This window comes from Emydura macquarii, unplaced genomic scaffold (genome assembly GCF_026122565.2).
Source record: "Emydura macquarii macquarii isolate MOO-44397 ecotype Brisbane River unplaced genomic scaffold, CSIRO-AGI_Emac_v2 contig_968, whole genome shotgun sequence".
In the NCBI taxonomy this organism is placed as follows: Eukaryota; Metazoa; Chordata; order Testudines; family Chelidae; genus Emydura; species Emydura macquarii.
Genome location: NW_027131105.1, coordinates 170791 through 184443, shown reverse-complemented (window position 1 = coordinate 184443; position 13653 = coordinate 170791). Strand labels below are relative to the sequence as shown.

At 39.5% G+C, this 13653-nt stretch overlaps 1 protein-coding gene across 2 annotated transcripts in view; it reads right to left on the bottom strand.

Moving 5' to 3' along the window:
* The window catches only part of ATG7 (autophagy related 7), a 233792-nt gene that overhangs the window by 211379 nt on the left and 8760 nt on the right, over positions 1 to 13653 (bottom strand). For both annotated transcript variants that reach the window (XM_067543746.1, XM_067543747.1), the window contains exons 6-9: positions 11633 to 11749; positions 8460 to 8606; positions 6497 to 6585; positions 4723 to 4844 (exon numbers count right to left, since the gene is read on the bottom strand). In XM_067543746.1, coding sequence (XP_067399847.1) covers positions 4723 to 4844; positions 6497 to 6585; positions 8460 to 8606; positions 11633 to 11749 — 475 coding nt within the window. The remainder of the gene's footprint in view (positions 1 to 4722; positions 4845 to 6496; positions 6586 to 8459; positions 8607 to 11632; positions 11750 to 13653) is intronic.

The window sequence follows — 13653 nt, the reverse complement described above, 5'->3', positions numbered from 1 at the left end:
TGCCTCCACGCAGCATCGATACCTCCCCGCTAGTTCACAGTCCATGATCAATGATGAGGACTCCGTGGACAAAGAGGAGGAGGAAACTGTGGAGAGCAGGGTGCAGGAGAGCGGGATGTCCGTTCTCCCACAAATTCAGGACTTATTCCTGACCCCTGAGCAGTCCACCAGAACACAGGACAGCACAAATGATCCCGCGGAAGGCACATCTGGTGAGGGTTTTTTCTTGTTAGCATTTCTGACTTTGTACATTGGGTGTGGGGGGCACGAGGGGGATCTCAGGTGTTTCGTTGGCTGTACTGGGTGGTAACCCAGGGCTCAGTTTTTTTGTGTTGAGAAACGCTATGTTTATCATCAGTTGATATCACATGGAAAATTTAATTTGTGTAATCTTTTATCCCTCCCTCGCCTGGAAAAACTTTTCAGGGGAGGGCTGCCTTTTTCCTCCCTCCATGGCAGGATTCTTCTCTGCAATCAAGGTAGACAGCATCATGGCTTCCTGTGTTTTAAGCATGGTCTCCCCCCCTCACGCCGTGCACAGTTTCTCTCTGTAAGGATTTGAAATACAAGCAGAGATTTCACCCTTCCCCACCCCGCCATCCGCAGTTCCTCTCTGTAATGGTTTTAACTACAAGCATAGAGAGGAAATCATTTGCTACATTGTTTCATGGTCTTATTATCAAAATTGTTACATTTGTATCACTTTCTTCACTATGTTAACTGTGGCTCCCTTGTTATTTTTCTTTCAATCTGTAGACCAGCGGTTCTCAACCGTACCACTGGTGGTACTTCGAAGAAGGCTAGGTGGTACGCGAGCTGTACCGCGCCGCCGAAAGTTCCCCCCCACTGCCGTATGTACACCCCGCCCCCCTGGCGAAACCCTGCCGCCGAAAAGGGGCAAACGGTGGCAGGGTTTCGGTGGAGGGCATTGTTCCCCCCCATGTAACCCCGCCGCCGCAAGTCGTCCCCCCCTTTTTTTTCCCCAAGTGGTACTCGGGTCAGGTACAGTCCGGTCAAGTGGTACTTGACCTGACTTTACCTGACCTGAGTGGTACTTGGGAAAAAAAAGGTTGAGAACCACTGCTGTAGACATCTCGGCAGTGAACCGATCCTTAAGAAATGCTGCGGACAGACTCAGATTCGAAAAAGGAAAAAAAAAAAAACAGAGATGACATGTTTTCTGAGCTCATGAACGCCTCATCAGCCGCAGAGACAGAGCAAGGAGCGTGGAGGCTGACCTTGTCCCAGAGCATGGACAGGGTCATGGACACTCACAGACAAATGCAGGAGATTGATCACAGCACCACGCAGGAGATGCTGCGACTCCTGCGGGACCAGTCAGACATGCTTCGGCATCTTGTGGACCTTCAGGAGGAGCGGAGGCAGGACAGAGTCCCACTGCAGCCCCTCCATAATGATCCTCAACTGAGGGCTATGCCGCCCTCCACTTCCCACACACCCACGAGGTCTCGGAGGAGATTGTCCAGGATGCAGAAAGTGCTCTCCTCCACCCCAACAAGCTACCACCCTACCCCTGGAGACAGTGAATGAACCCTCACCCGCCCCCTTTCCCCCCCATGACTTGAATGTTAAAAAATAAAGTTTTGCATCATTCCAAAACGTTTCTTTATTAAATTATATCTTATTCAGGAGGGATTTGTCGGGCACAGATATCGAAGGGGGATTGTGGAGGTGGGAGGGGGGTCATCAAAGGCCAACAACATACATGAACAGAAATCACTCCTGCATTTCACTGCAGAACCTCGTTTTCAAAGCTTCCCTAATGCAAAGCAGTCCGCGGTTAGCTCTGAGCGTAGTGCTGGCAGCTGGCTGCTCACAATTGGCGGCCAGTCTTTCTGCCTCCACATCCCAATCCTGGGGGAATCTTTCCCCCTTTGCTTCACACACATTATGAAGAACACAGCAAGCATATATCACAGAAGGGAGGTACTTCTCACTCATGTCCAGCCTAGTGAGGAGACTCCTCCATCTACCCTTTCAACGCCCAAAGGCACATTCTACAACCATTCTGCAACTGTTTAAACCTCTTATTAAAACACTCCTTGTCACTGTCAAGGTGACTGTCAATTAGCCAAGTGAGCAAGGGGTGGGATCTCCCAGGATCACTATGGGCATTTCCACCCCCGATGTCAATTTTTGGTCATGGAAAAAAGTGCCCGCCTGCATCTTATTGAACAGCCCCAAGTTACGAAATATACGAGCGTCATGAATCTTCCCAGACCACCCCACATTGATGTCTGTGAAATGACCTTTGTGATCCACAAGCCACTGCAGGACCATGGAAAAGTACCCGTTGCGGTTTATGTACTTGGTCGCCAGGTGTGCAGGCGCTAAGATGGGGATGTGCGTCCCATCAATGGCCTCCCCGCAGTTTGGAAAGCCCATTGTGGCAAACCCGTCCACTATGTCCTGCACATTTCCCACAGTCACTATCCTTCTTAGCAGAAGTCTATTTATGGCACTGCACACTTGATTCACGGCTATGCCCACTGTAGATTTACCGACTCCAAATAGATTCCCAACCAAGCAGTAACAGTCAGGGGTTGCCAGCTTCCAGAAAGCGATGGCGACTCTCTTCTGCACCGTCATGGCTTGTCTCAAGCGAGTGTTCACGCGCTTCAGGGACGGTGACAGCTCAAAGCACAGTTCGAGGAAAGTTTTCTTTCACATACGAAAGTTTTGCAGCCACTGATGATCATCCGCAGCTGCATAATGATGCGGTCCCACCAGTCTGTTCGTTTCCCTGTACCAGAACCTGCGCTCCACAGACTGCAGATGACACATTACAGCCTGCAGCAATCTGGAATTGTTTTGCTCGATGGCCCATAGCAGGGCAGCCACGGTGGCAAAGGTGTAGTACCTGCTTCACCTTCTTGATCTATTTCTAAAGTACTCCATGATAAGCCGCGATGTATTTGTCACGATCAGAATTATAGTGCAGAGTTCAGCTGCCTCCATGTCTCTGCTGCAATGGCGATCGCTGGGCTTAAAAAAACCGGCGCAAAAATCCTTTTTCTGTTTGTTTGGGGACGGGGGGAAGCAGCACTGCATCCTGAGACGATGACACTCGTCCCAACAGCCACTGTGGCTAGTTGCACTGTGGGATAGCTACCCACATTACACTGCTTTCTAATTCGAATTAAGGCTGGCCAGTGTGAACGCAAGAGACCAGCACGAACAGCGTAGTGAGTACACTCTGCTGTGATTTCTATAAATCGGCTGCTGAAAGTCAAATTAAACTCATTAGAATTAGCGCTGCAGTGTAAACATAGCCTGAAAAGACAGGGGAAGGAGTGACAGAAGGAGGAGAAAAGTTACAAGAATAAGGTCATGTCTACACAAGCACTTACGTTGGCAAAATTGTTGTTGCTCAGGGGTGTGAAAAAACATAGCCGAGCGACATAAGTTTTGCTGGTATAAGCGCTCGTGTGCACAGTGCTATGTCAGCAGGATATGCTTTCCTGCTGACATAGCTACCACCACTCATTGATCTGGTTTAATTATGTCGAGGGAAGAGCTCTCTCCTGTCGGCATAATGCGGCTACATGAGCACTCTTACAGCAGCACAGCTGTATCAGTACATCTGTGCCACTGTAAGCTTGTAAGTGTAGACATGGCCTAAGAGTCTGTGGTTGCTTTGATTAGCAATATTTAATATTATAGATGGAGACTTAACAAGCTTACATATTCACTTATAAAATTTTAGTATCTACACAGATCTTTCCCAGGTATTTCTTAAGCTTATTATAAGCAATAAAGAACAGTGTGATTCTCATAGCCAGAAGAGAGGCATATGAGTCAGAACACCTGTGTTCTATTCCCAATTCTGACATGGACTAGCTAAGGTCCTGGTTCTGCAAACAGTTACACTCATGTTTAAAGTGGTGCATATGCATGACTGTCTGCAGGACTGGGGGCTAAATGACCTTGGGCAAGTCATTCTCTCTCCCTATGCCACAGTGTCCCCATCTGCAAATGAGTATAACACCACCTGCTGACCTTGTATTGATGGTGACTTATATTTAACTATTATTTATGAAATACTCTGAGACCCTCACATGAAAGGACATATACAAGCTTTGTTCTATTCTGATGAAATATTACCAATAGCAACCAAATCCTGGGTTTTATGCTACAGAGATTTCCTGAATTGAAAATGCATTGCTCTATTTTCCTTCAGGTCTTACTACTACAATGAGATATAGATGCAAAAAAAACAAAAAACCCCAGACTTCAAATATAACAAAATTGTGACTTTTATGGTTTTATAAATCCATTCTCTACTCTCATAAGTACCTTGTGGCACACACTTAATAGGATTGTGTGTATTTTGATAGTCTAGTGATTAGACACACTTTTAATAAGAAATGACAACATACATTAATAATGTATGCACTGTGACAGAAATTACCAGTTGCTGCATTATGCTTGTAATTAAAATGAGAGCATAAAGGCTCAGTGATTAGTCCAAAGAACCTTCCTCTCAAAATAAATTATCCTCTTTCCTTCTAGAAGACAAAACTGTTTTCTTTACAAAGACATTTGCATAATTTAAGATGAACTATATTTAAGGTAGCTATTATCATCAGTCATAAGTTAGCAGCATTAATCTTCCTTCCATCTTCACACTGATCACAAAGAAGAAAAGTCAAGTAACGTTAGTTGCTGTTTTCCAAAAGCCATCCTTTGAGAATGGATTACCTGGGCTCTGTGCCATCTGTGGAAGCTTTATTTCAAAGATGATGCTGTGTGTTATATCTCTCACCCCTTGCATGGTCCTGTCTCTGAAGCAGAGCACTTCAACTGAATGGAGATGGTGACCCCTGACATTAATAAAAAAGCAAGCAAGATAGTTATAAAAGATCTGGAACTCCTCCAGCAGAAAAGAAAGGGTGCTGAAGCAGGAACTTCACTTTAGTAATCTTTAATCCTTTGAAGACTCAGACTATGACAAACCTTCCATTGGTTTTGGATTCATATATGATAATGTGCCTATATTTTTATCTGAACAAATATGAAGAAACCCTACATGAGTAATGAACACCTAAAGCAGTCCACAGCTATGTGGAAATTGTGGTGCAGAGCCACTGAAATTGCACTCTGGACTTCCCCAGTGTTAACAACCCATCTACACAGTGTTACTAGGAATTAGAAGCACCATATGTTCTGAAGCATAATGACCAGGGAAGCTCCAGAGCACAATTTAATAAAGCTGCAATGGAAGAGCAGCAGGAGGTGCCGTTCTACCTCCTCCATGGTTTGGCACGCTCCTCATGATTCTTGATCGATTTTTTTCATCTCCTCCCCCTTCACCAACTTAGCTTCTCACCCATTATTAATATTCACTCACTGCTGAGCATAAAAGTAAAAGAATTAGGTGTTTGGCAAATAACGGAATTTGGAATTCTCATATCCCCCCAGGACACACAAATAAGTTATATGGACATACCTTCCTATGCTATCATTCAACTAACAGTCTGGAAAATGCCACTGTTAGCATGGCTAAATGAAGGTTTATTTTCTCATTACACATTACTAGAAGGTAAAAAATGTAAAACTGCAACTTAAGTTAATTAATTGAACAACCCCATGTTAGATGGATGGTATTTTATAATGCAAAAGACAACAGTGTAAAATTAAACAAAAACAAATGTTTAAGATTCTTCTTCATTGCCTGGTTCGATGTGTGTTTTTCAGACTTGAGCTCAAGTACCTCTGGTCAGTTGACAGTTTTATTTCTGGAGCAAGAGAGCTTTCCAGTGGCACTTGAACATATTAGCATCCTCAATTAGTCTGTGCTACACAACAAATAAATCCAGAGACTAGGCTGGCTTTCAGGTTTTGCTTCTATTTACTCATGCAGAAGTCTACTATATGATGAAGTAGCAATAGCTGCTCCTTAGTTTAAGTTAAAGCTAGGTTCCCTTTATAAATCCAGTTGTTAAGCATTCTCTGCTCAAAATTCCCCCCAAAACACTTGGACCTTTATCAAACTTTTCAGAAATAAATCTCTGCTGTGGAATATGATGCAGCAGGTGAAATTTTAGAAAGATTTCAGGGGGAATTTGGGATGGAGAGAATTTAAAAATAGGGCTCAAAGTTTGGAAACTAACAATTAAGAATGTTGGGGGAGGAGTCAAAGAGTGAAGAATTATATGGCAGTAGCAACAGGCTGGGTCCCTTTGCCTTTGCCCATTAAAAATTGCAAAAATATCCAGAAAAATCAAAAACAACAAATTGCTAAGGTATTATGTAATCCCATTTTCTATTCAATGGAACCATTTCCAATAAACTCCTATTAATTTGTCATTTTCACCTTTGAATATTTTTTGCATATTTCTGGGGCAAAAAGTTTTAAATTAAAGTTAGAGTTCAGGGTATATTGTATAAACCAGATGGGCCAAAAAAAAAGGGGGGGGGGAGGGGGGGGCTTATCTAACAAGTCATCCCAGCAAAAAGAGAGAAAAATCAATACCATCTGTGTGCTGCCAGGACCAGTAAATTCCTCAGCGGCCATCCTGGATAATGGGTAAAATTGCAGGGATCATAAACTCCAACTGTCACCTGCAAACAAAATAGCCCCATTGAAAGCTCTATGCATAACAGCATGAGATTCACAGTAAAAGCTGTCAGTACATCTTTTTATAACAGTAAGAAATCACATATTGCATTTAAAAAATAATTAACTACTAAACCATGACACATTGTATGCCATATCACACAGTTTAATGTTTCCCACAGCTCCCAGTTTTGTTCATTTTGGCCACCTAACATTCACTTTTACTTCACTGCACCATATGCATTTCCTCAATTACTTAAACCCAAAAAGCAGTTTTACAAAACCCAGAGATGCCAAACAAGTGGTCAGATTATTGTCTTGATTCTTAAGCAAACCTTCCCATTGATGGATGGTGGATGATCATGGTATAAAAGGAGAAAGGGCAATAAATGCTGGGTCAGCCAATGTAAAGATAAAGTAACTGGCAAGGGCAATCCTTTATAAAAGGATTTAAGCACAGAACTAAGGTATTGTCCTCCAACCTGAACACTAAGGAAGGACTTTATTCTGGATGATACAGGCTTCTCATATATAGAGAAAGATCCCATCTGATAAGGTATGTTATCTATGATCTAATATTCTATCAAATCACACTTACAGTACCACTTTTTAAATTTAGTCTTTAGTTAAAGTTTCCTTACTTCAAAATAATCTCTACATAACCACAATACAATATTTTCTTATTTCAGAAAAAGAATGGAAAAAGCAGAGGAAATCATAGCTCAAATGTTATAAAACAAAGTTGAACTATTTCAATGACTATTTTAATTTCTCTCATTTCTGTGATATGAATTGCTTTACAGACTTCTGTTCTGCACAATTAGCTCTACCTCAGCCTCTGTTATGGAAGCTTTGCTTCTCAGTAAATTTTTAGTGCTATAAAGCAAAAAACTATTCAAGGCTCTGAGTTAAGGTTAGTCAAAATAAAGACGGCTCTGAAAAATTTCAGAAGGATATAACAAAGCTAAGCATCTGAACAACATGATGGTAAATGGAATAGATAAGTACAATGTAATGTAAAACTAGCTTGGTCAACCCTTGATGTAATCTGCTTTATGAGTTACTAGGATGGAAAGTCTCTTGCGGCTCCAAAGAACATGCTTTCTTCACATTCAAAAGGATACATGCAGACAATGATTTCCCCATAACATAAAAAAATCATTCCAACCTCATTTAGCCCACATTCAGCCTGCACCACATGTACAGAACCATGAAGGACTTAACTTTACACTGTTCAAATATAGATTTTTTTTTTCAGCAGAGTTAAAAAAGGAGCCTGTTTTTCTGGTGTTATTGCTGGTACTTTGGAAGATACAGGCTGAATATATTCATATCAACATTTCTTTATGAATTTATATGGGAGACTATATTTTTTCTTTTGTAGATAGACGATCACTCTGGCATAACATTTCCACGTGTACGTAATGATAGTGCAGCAACTATAGAAATAAATTGTTGCATACTCCTGTGAAGATACAGGCTCCCCTACATGCAGCATACAAGCAAATAATAAATAATAATATAGGTGAGCTTTGCTCTTACATAAAGCTGTATTAATTAATCCTCATAACAGCCCTGTAAAGTAGGTAAATTTTATTCTCTCTCTTTTATAGATGGGGTAACAAGTATAGAGAGCTCACTGACCAAATTTTCAAACCCTCTACTAATTTGGGATGCCTGGACTTTTTGGATACCCAGGTTGAAACTAAAAGTAGGCATCCAGAAGTCCAGGTGTAATCAACAGGAGCTGCTGGTGTTCAGAAACTTGACCTACTCTACACAACAGCCAACCATTTTGTCTCAGTATAGTATTCTTCCCAGAGCTCAGTTTGTAAATTCAGCACAAATATTTCTGGCATACATGCAGCATTCTCCATACCTTTTCTTGATCTTGGAAAAAATCATTCCAGTTTTTAAGCAGTGACACCAAAACAGAATGGTCATTATACTTGATTAAAAAATAAGGCAAGGCTGTAACTCCTTCCATCTGGCAAAGTTCATCATACGCTTTCTGGAGCATTTGAATCTGAAAACAAAAAGATATCATAACTGATGGTTGGAACTATCCTAATTCAACAAAGCTTGTGATTCTAAAAATATTTTCCTAATTGAATATTTAATACTTTTTTCTTTTAACTTGCTGAATACAAGTGTATCTACTCTAATAAATTTAACCACGTATTCAGTAGTTTTAAAAAATCTTTATAACCAAGCATGTGAGCTAAAATGCTAAAGTTAAAACCATATAATCCTCAATGCACAACGGGCAGAGAAGAAGCACTGCTGCCACTGCTGAAAACTGATTTATGGAAAAAAGAGAAAACAAAATGAAAGCATTCTTAGGGCCAAAACAGCGTGCAAATATGAAAGTCCCTTAAATAAACTCACTCCACTGCTGAGAGCTCTGATCTGCTGTTAAGGTACAAAAATATTTAACACAGGATTAGATGCTCATAAACACTGATCATGAAGCTGCATAATGATCAGTATCATTCATTCTATCTACTTTGGTACATCTGTTTTCAGTGATCAGCTGCAATTGCTTCTTTGGATCCTGACATCTACAGTTTAACTTTACCATTAAATACCATCCAACATATAACTATGATTTTTCAGAGAAACAGTCATTAGTCCTCCATTCTGTTTAAAAAGAAAGTATGAATAACCACAAAAACTCTCTTTCTTTTCTACTTTCAAAATACTCAATTGTTATTAATTAGAAAGACGAGGTAAGGGAGGTAATATCCTTTATTGGACCAACTGCTGTTGATGAGAGATAAGCTATAGCTCAGAAACTTGTCTCTCTCACCAATAGCAGCTGGTCCAATAAAAGATACTACCTTGCCCACCTTGTCTCTCTACTAACCTGCGACCAACACGACTACAACACTGCATACAACAATTTTTATTATTATCCAAATTGCTGCAGAAAAGGTAATAGATTCTTCTAATACTCTTTAGTAACCACCTAGAACATTCCTATAAGAATACATCTGAATAATTTCTAGGGGTATGTTTTAATCGTATTCCACTGTTAGATGATAAACTACACTGTGCAGTACTGTTTGCACTGTTCTACCTAATGGCTCTCCCACATCCCTCGCCATGGGGCTCTGCTTCTCAGTGATCTCTTGTGGCATTAAAAGCACTTCCGAGTTCAACACTAGTTTACTCTAGTTAAAGGGCACAACTGGAATAACTCTACAATTTCTTTTTAAGTTTGCAGCACAGTCACAAACAGACTCATATTCTCCCCTTAGGAATTCCTACTTCTCTTCCATCTCACAACCTAGTTCCCAGTCAGGTGCATTAATATTTTTAGAGTATTTCTACAAATAATCCAAACATATCTTTTAAGCTAACATTTTCCTAAAATAGAAGAATGATAATGGATAAATCTTGATTTATTTTCACTGAGAATGCTTTATACCATCCATCACCGTATTTTCAGTCAAAAGAAAAAGTTAAAAGGTGCAATCTCACCTTGAGCCATCAATGAAAAAGGCTCCACAATAGTCTACACACTGAGATGAAACAGTACCATTTAAAAATACATATTCAATTTAGCAAATTCAGGTAAGACCCTTCTTAGTATGAAGGGTTTATGGTATCCTCAATATGTTTGTATAATGTCAATCTTCATTAGTGACTCACATCTCTCACTATAAGATACTTCAACTACAGTAATTTCAGTGAGTATAATAAAATAATGTTATTAAATAATTTGATAGATGTGAACTTTCAGTTTCTCTCCAAGGAGAAGCCTGAAGCTATTGCCAAACAATCACCCTATTTTCTAAACTGTTTTTCTGAGAACATTCTTCGGCAGGTTTACACTTTCTGATCCAGACCAACAGCTTTTTCTATGTTACTTCCTTCTTTTCTCAAGTCTGACCCTAGTTCATCAGTCAAATGTTTCTTTTTATGACAGAACCTTGCTTTCACATATCAGTCTCATTTTCTGTCAGAAAAATCATCATCCACCATGCCCTCAACCTCTGTCTTTTTCCAGGCCAGCCATGCTGTTCTCTAGATCCAAAAGTTATTAATATATATTATTATTTGTACTGCAGGAGTACACAGAGATGCCAGCCAAGATTGGTGCCCCATTGTGCTAGGTACTGCACAAACAGAATAAACATTCTCTGCCCTGAAGAGTTAATATTTTCAATAAATAAGACATACCAAGGGTGGCAGATCAGAATAGATTTCTCTCAAGACTGATCAAGCCCTCCCCAGGCTCACCATTCCTATCAGGCTAATGACTAGAGCTAGTTGGGAATTTTTTGATGAAACATTTTTTCATTGGAAAATGCCCATCTGCAGAAACCCAAACCATTGTGGGAAAATGTTAGTTTAAATGAACTTGCTATTTTTTAAAAAAAAAATTGAAAAGTTTTTAAATTGTCCTGTTGAAATTTTCAGAACCGCTTTTTGGTTCTGAACAGCTTCTTGTTTACAATTTTATGTTAATTTATAGTTTAAAAAAAAAAAAAAAAAAAAGGGCGCAAAAAATTAAAAATGGTCAAAATTGAAATTAAGTATTTCAAAATCAACCTGTTTTAACTGACCTGATCTGAATTTTTTTCAAAGGTTTTACTTTGTGAAAATTTTGACTTTTTTTCCCCTGATAGGGGGCGGGAAGCTTTTTCAGAATCTCAAAAATTCTCAAAGGATGGAAAAACTATTCCCCGATCAGCTCTACTAACAACCCCACTCCCAAACCACACTGCCTCTGAAATGCTTAACAAAGCTTTTATATATTCAATATTCTGTCCAAAGATACTAGCATGAATCCAGTCACCTCCTTCAAGATTTATACTCCACCTCTTCAGCTAACTGGATTGTTCCAAGAGGCAATAAAATATGAAAAAGAGAATTGTATAAAGTAAAGAAATAAAAGCATAAAAGTAATAACTTAGGAATAAACCAGCTACCAGCTAGTTAAAACTCAGCAAATTCAAGGACAAAATTGAATATTGAATATATAGTTTTAAAGGCAACAAGAAAGAATGATCCAAACTGAAGATTTGACAGTTAGTATTAGTGTACCTGACTTGCAGAGAACCTTTCACCTAGGCAGACTGCCTGCTGAACAATAGTTATGCCATTGGGGAAGCAGAGAGCAGGGTAGCAAAACCAGTAATAGAAGCGATACTTTTTTAAATCCTAGGGGAAAAAAATATATACGCACATGTTAGAAGACAAGTAATCACTATCCCAACTAGCTACTTAAAAACTGAGTGATTATAGCACTCCCAATTACAGCTATGCCCATGACCCTGCAAACACTTATGCAGGTGTTTAACTTTGCTCATGTGAACAGTCCCATGTGAGTAAAGTTAAGAATGTGTATAAGTAGTTTGCAAACCAGGGGGCTATAAGAGCTGTGTCAAGGAATCACATAATAGGAAACTGAGTTAATTCCATTTTTTAGTTTTTTAAATTATATTATTTAATTTTTTGGTGAATACAACAATGCATTTCTTCCAATAATACTTAGCATGTATAGAACACCTTTCATCTGACCATCTCACACTGCTTTACAAATATTCACCCTGCTTCATGACACTCCTGTTTTACAGAGCGCTAAGCTCATTTTACAATAGGTAAAAGTTACGCACTAAGGGATTGAATGAGGTGCCCCAATTCAGACAGGAAACCTGTGGCAGGGCAGGGAACAGAACCCAGGAGTGTTGCCTCCTAGTTCCCATCACTCACTATTGCTTTACAGGTTCCCAATCTGTGTTCCATGGACTGCTGCAAGTTTGTAAAGGAGCTGCTGGTGGTGCATGATAGATGGTTGGTCATCTGGTACTGGTTCTCCTTCTTTCTAGCTGCTAAATTGCATTAAAATACTGCTAGACATACAAGAAATAATGTCCTAATACTACTTTTCCATGTAAACAATTGATGTAATTGCCAGATGTATGTTGTGTAAGGATTTCCATACAATCATGAATGGAAGGTGAGGTTGTGTCCAAGAGACACACTATAAAATATCTGAGAATCCCTGCACTAGACAGAATTTGCTCCACTTCTACTGTTAAGCTGACTTATTTTGGCAGCACTATAATGCAGTTAAACTATAAAGCTACAGAAATCAGGTTTTTTTATTCTTACTGGATATCAACCATCTTTCATGGCGATGTGCTCATCTATTGTTTCTACTTTTGAACAAAGTTAGAATTTTAAATATGGCACATTATCATATATGTGGTTAGTTTATTTTTGTTACTTAAATAGACCAGATGGATGAAGACTGAATGTATACTGCTTTTAAAATGGTCACCACAAAATGTGTGATCAATGTGGAGTACAGCCCAGTTAGAAATCACCCTAGATTTCTCTTAACTTTTATCCCTCTTCTTCTTCCTTGTGTTAATCCCATCAACTGAAGTACGCTCAACAAGCCCTTTCCCACCAAAGTGCTCTGTTCAATGCCATATCCTCTATCACACCTCATGCTAACATGTCTTCCTTCATGACATCCCACCACTTCTTCTTCAGTAGACTTATCTGTCTTTTTCCTTCCATCTTGACCTGTTGGTCTCTCTTACCGACACAGTTGTCAGGATTGCGCTTTACATGACCAAAATGTCTGAGTCTGCATGCTCTCTTTTTTATCCCTATGGCTTTCAAAAAATGACAGCTCTGTACAAATGGTTGTCATGAATAAACATGGCGAACTTTTCATTACTTAAATATTCCCATTTAGCAGAGACTGGCATTAAGTGAAAGCAAAAGCACAGTTTATGAGATCATTATCTCTGCACAGTTTTAATTTGACCCAATCTTTAAAAGTTTAAATAATTCATGCTCTAGGATTTCATTAAAAAGGTCATGGTTTTCTATAATCTTTGCAGTGGCATCTGCCGTAAATTAAGAGATTGTTATTATATATTGATAAAGAAAGATATATCTACCCCCCCCCCCCACACACACACACAAACATACTTCAGCTTTTATATTGGGAATTTGTAAATCTTTTAATCAGAAAGAGCAGTTTAATACATTAACTTCTTATAAAATTAATTGATACCAATATTTTAAATATTTTTTCATATGAGGAA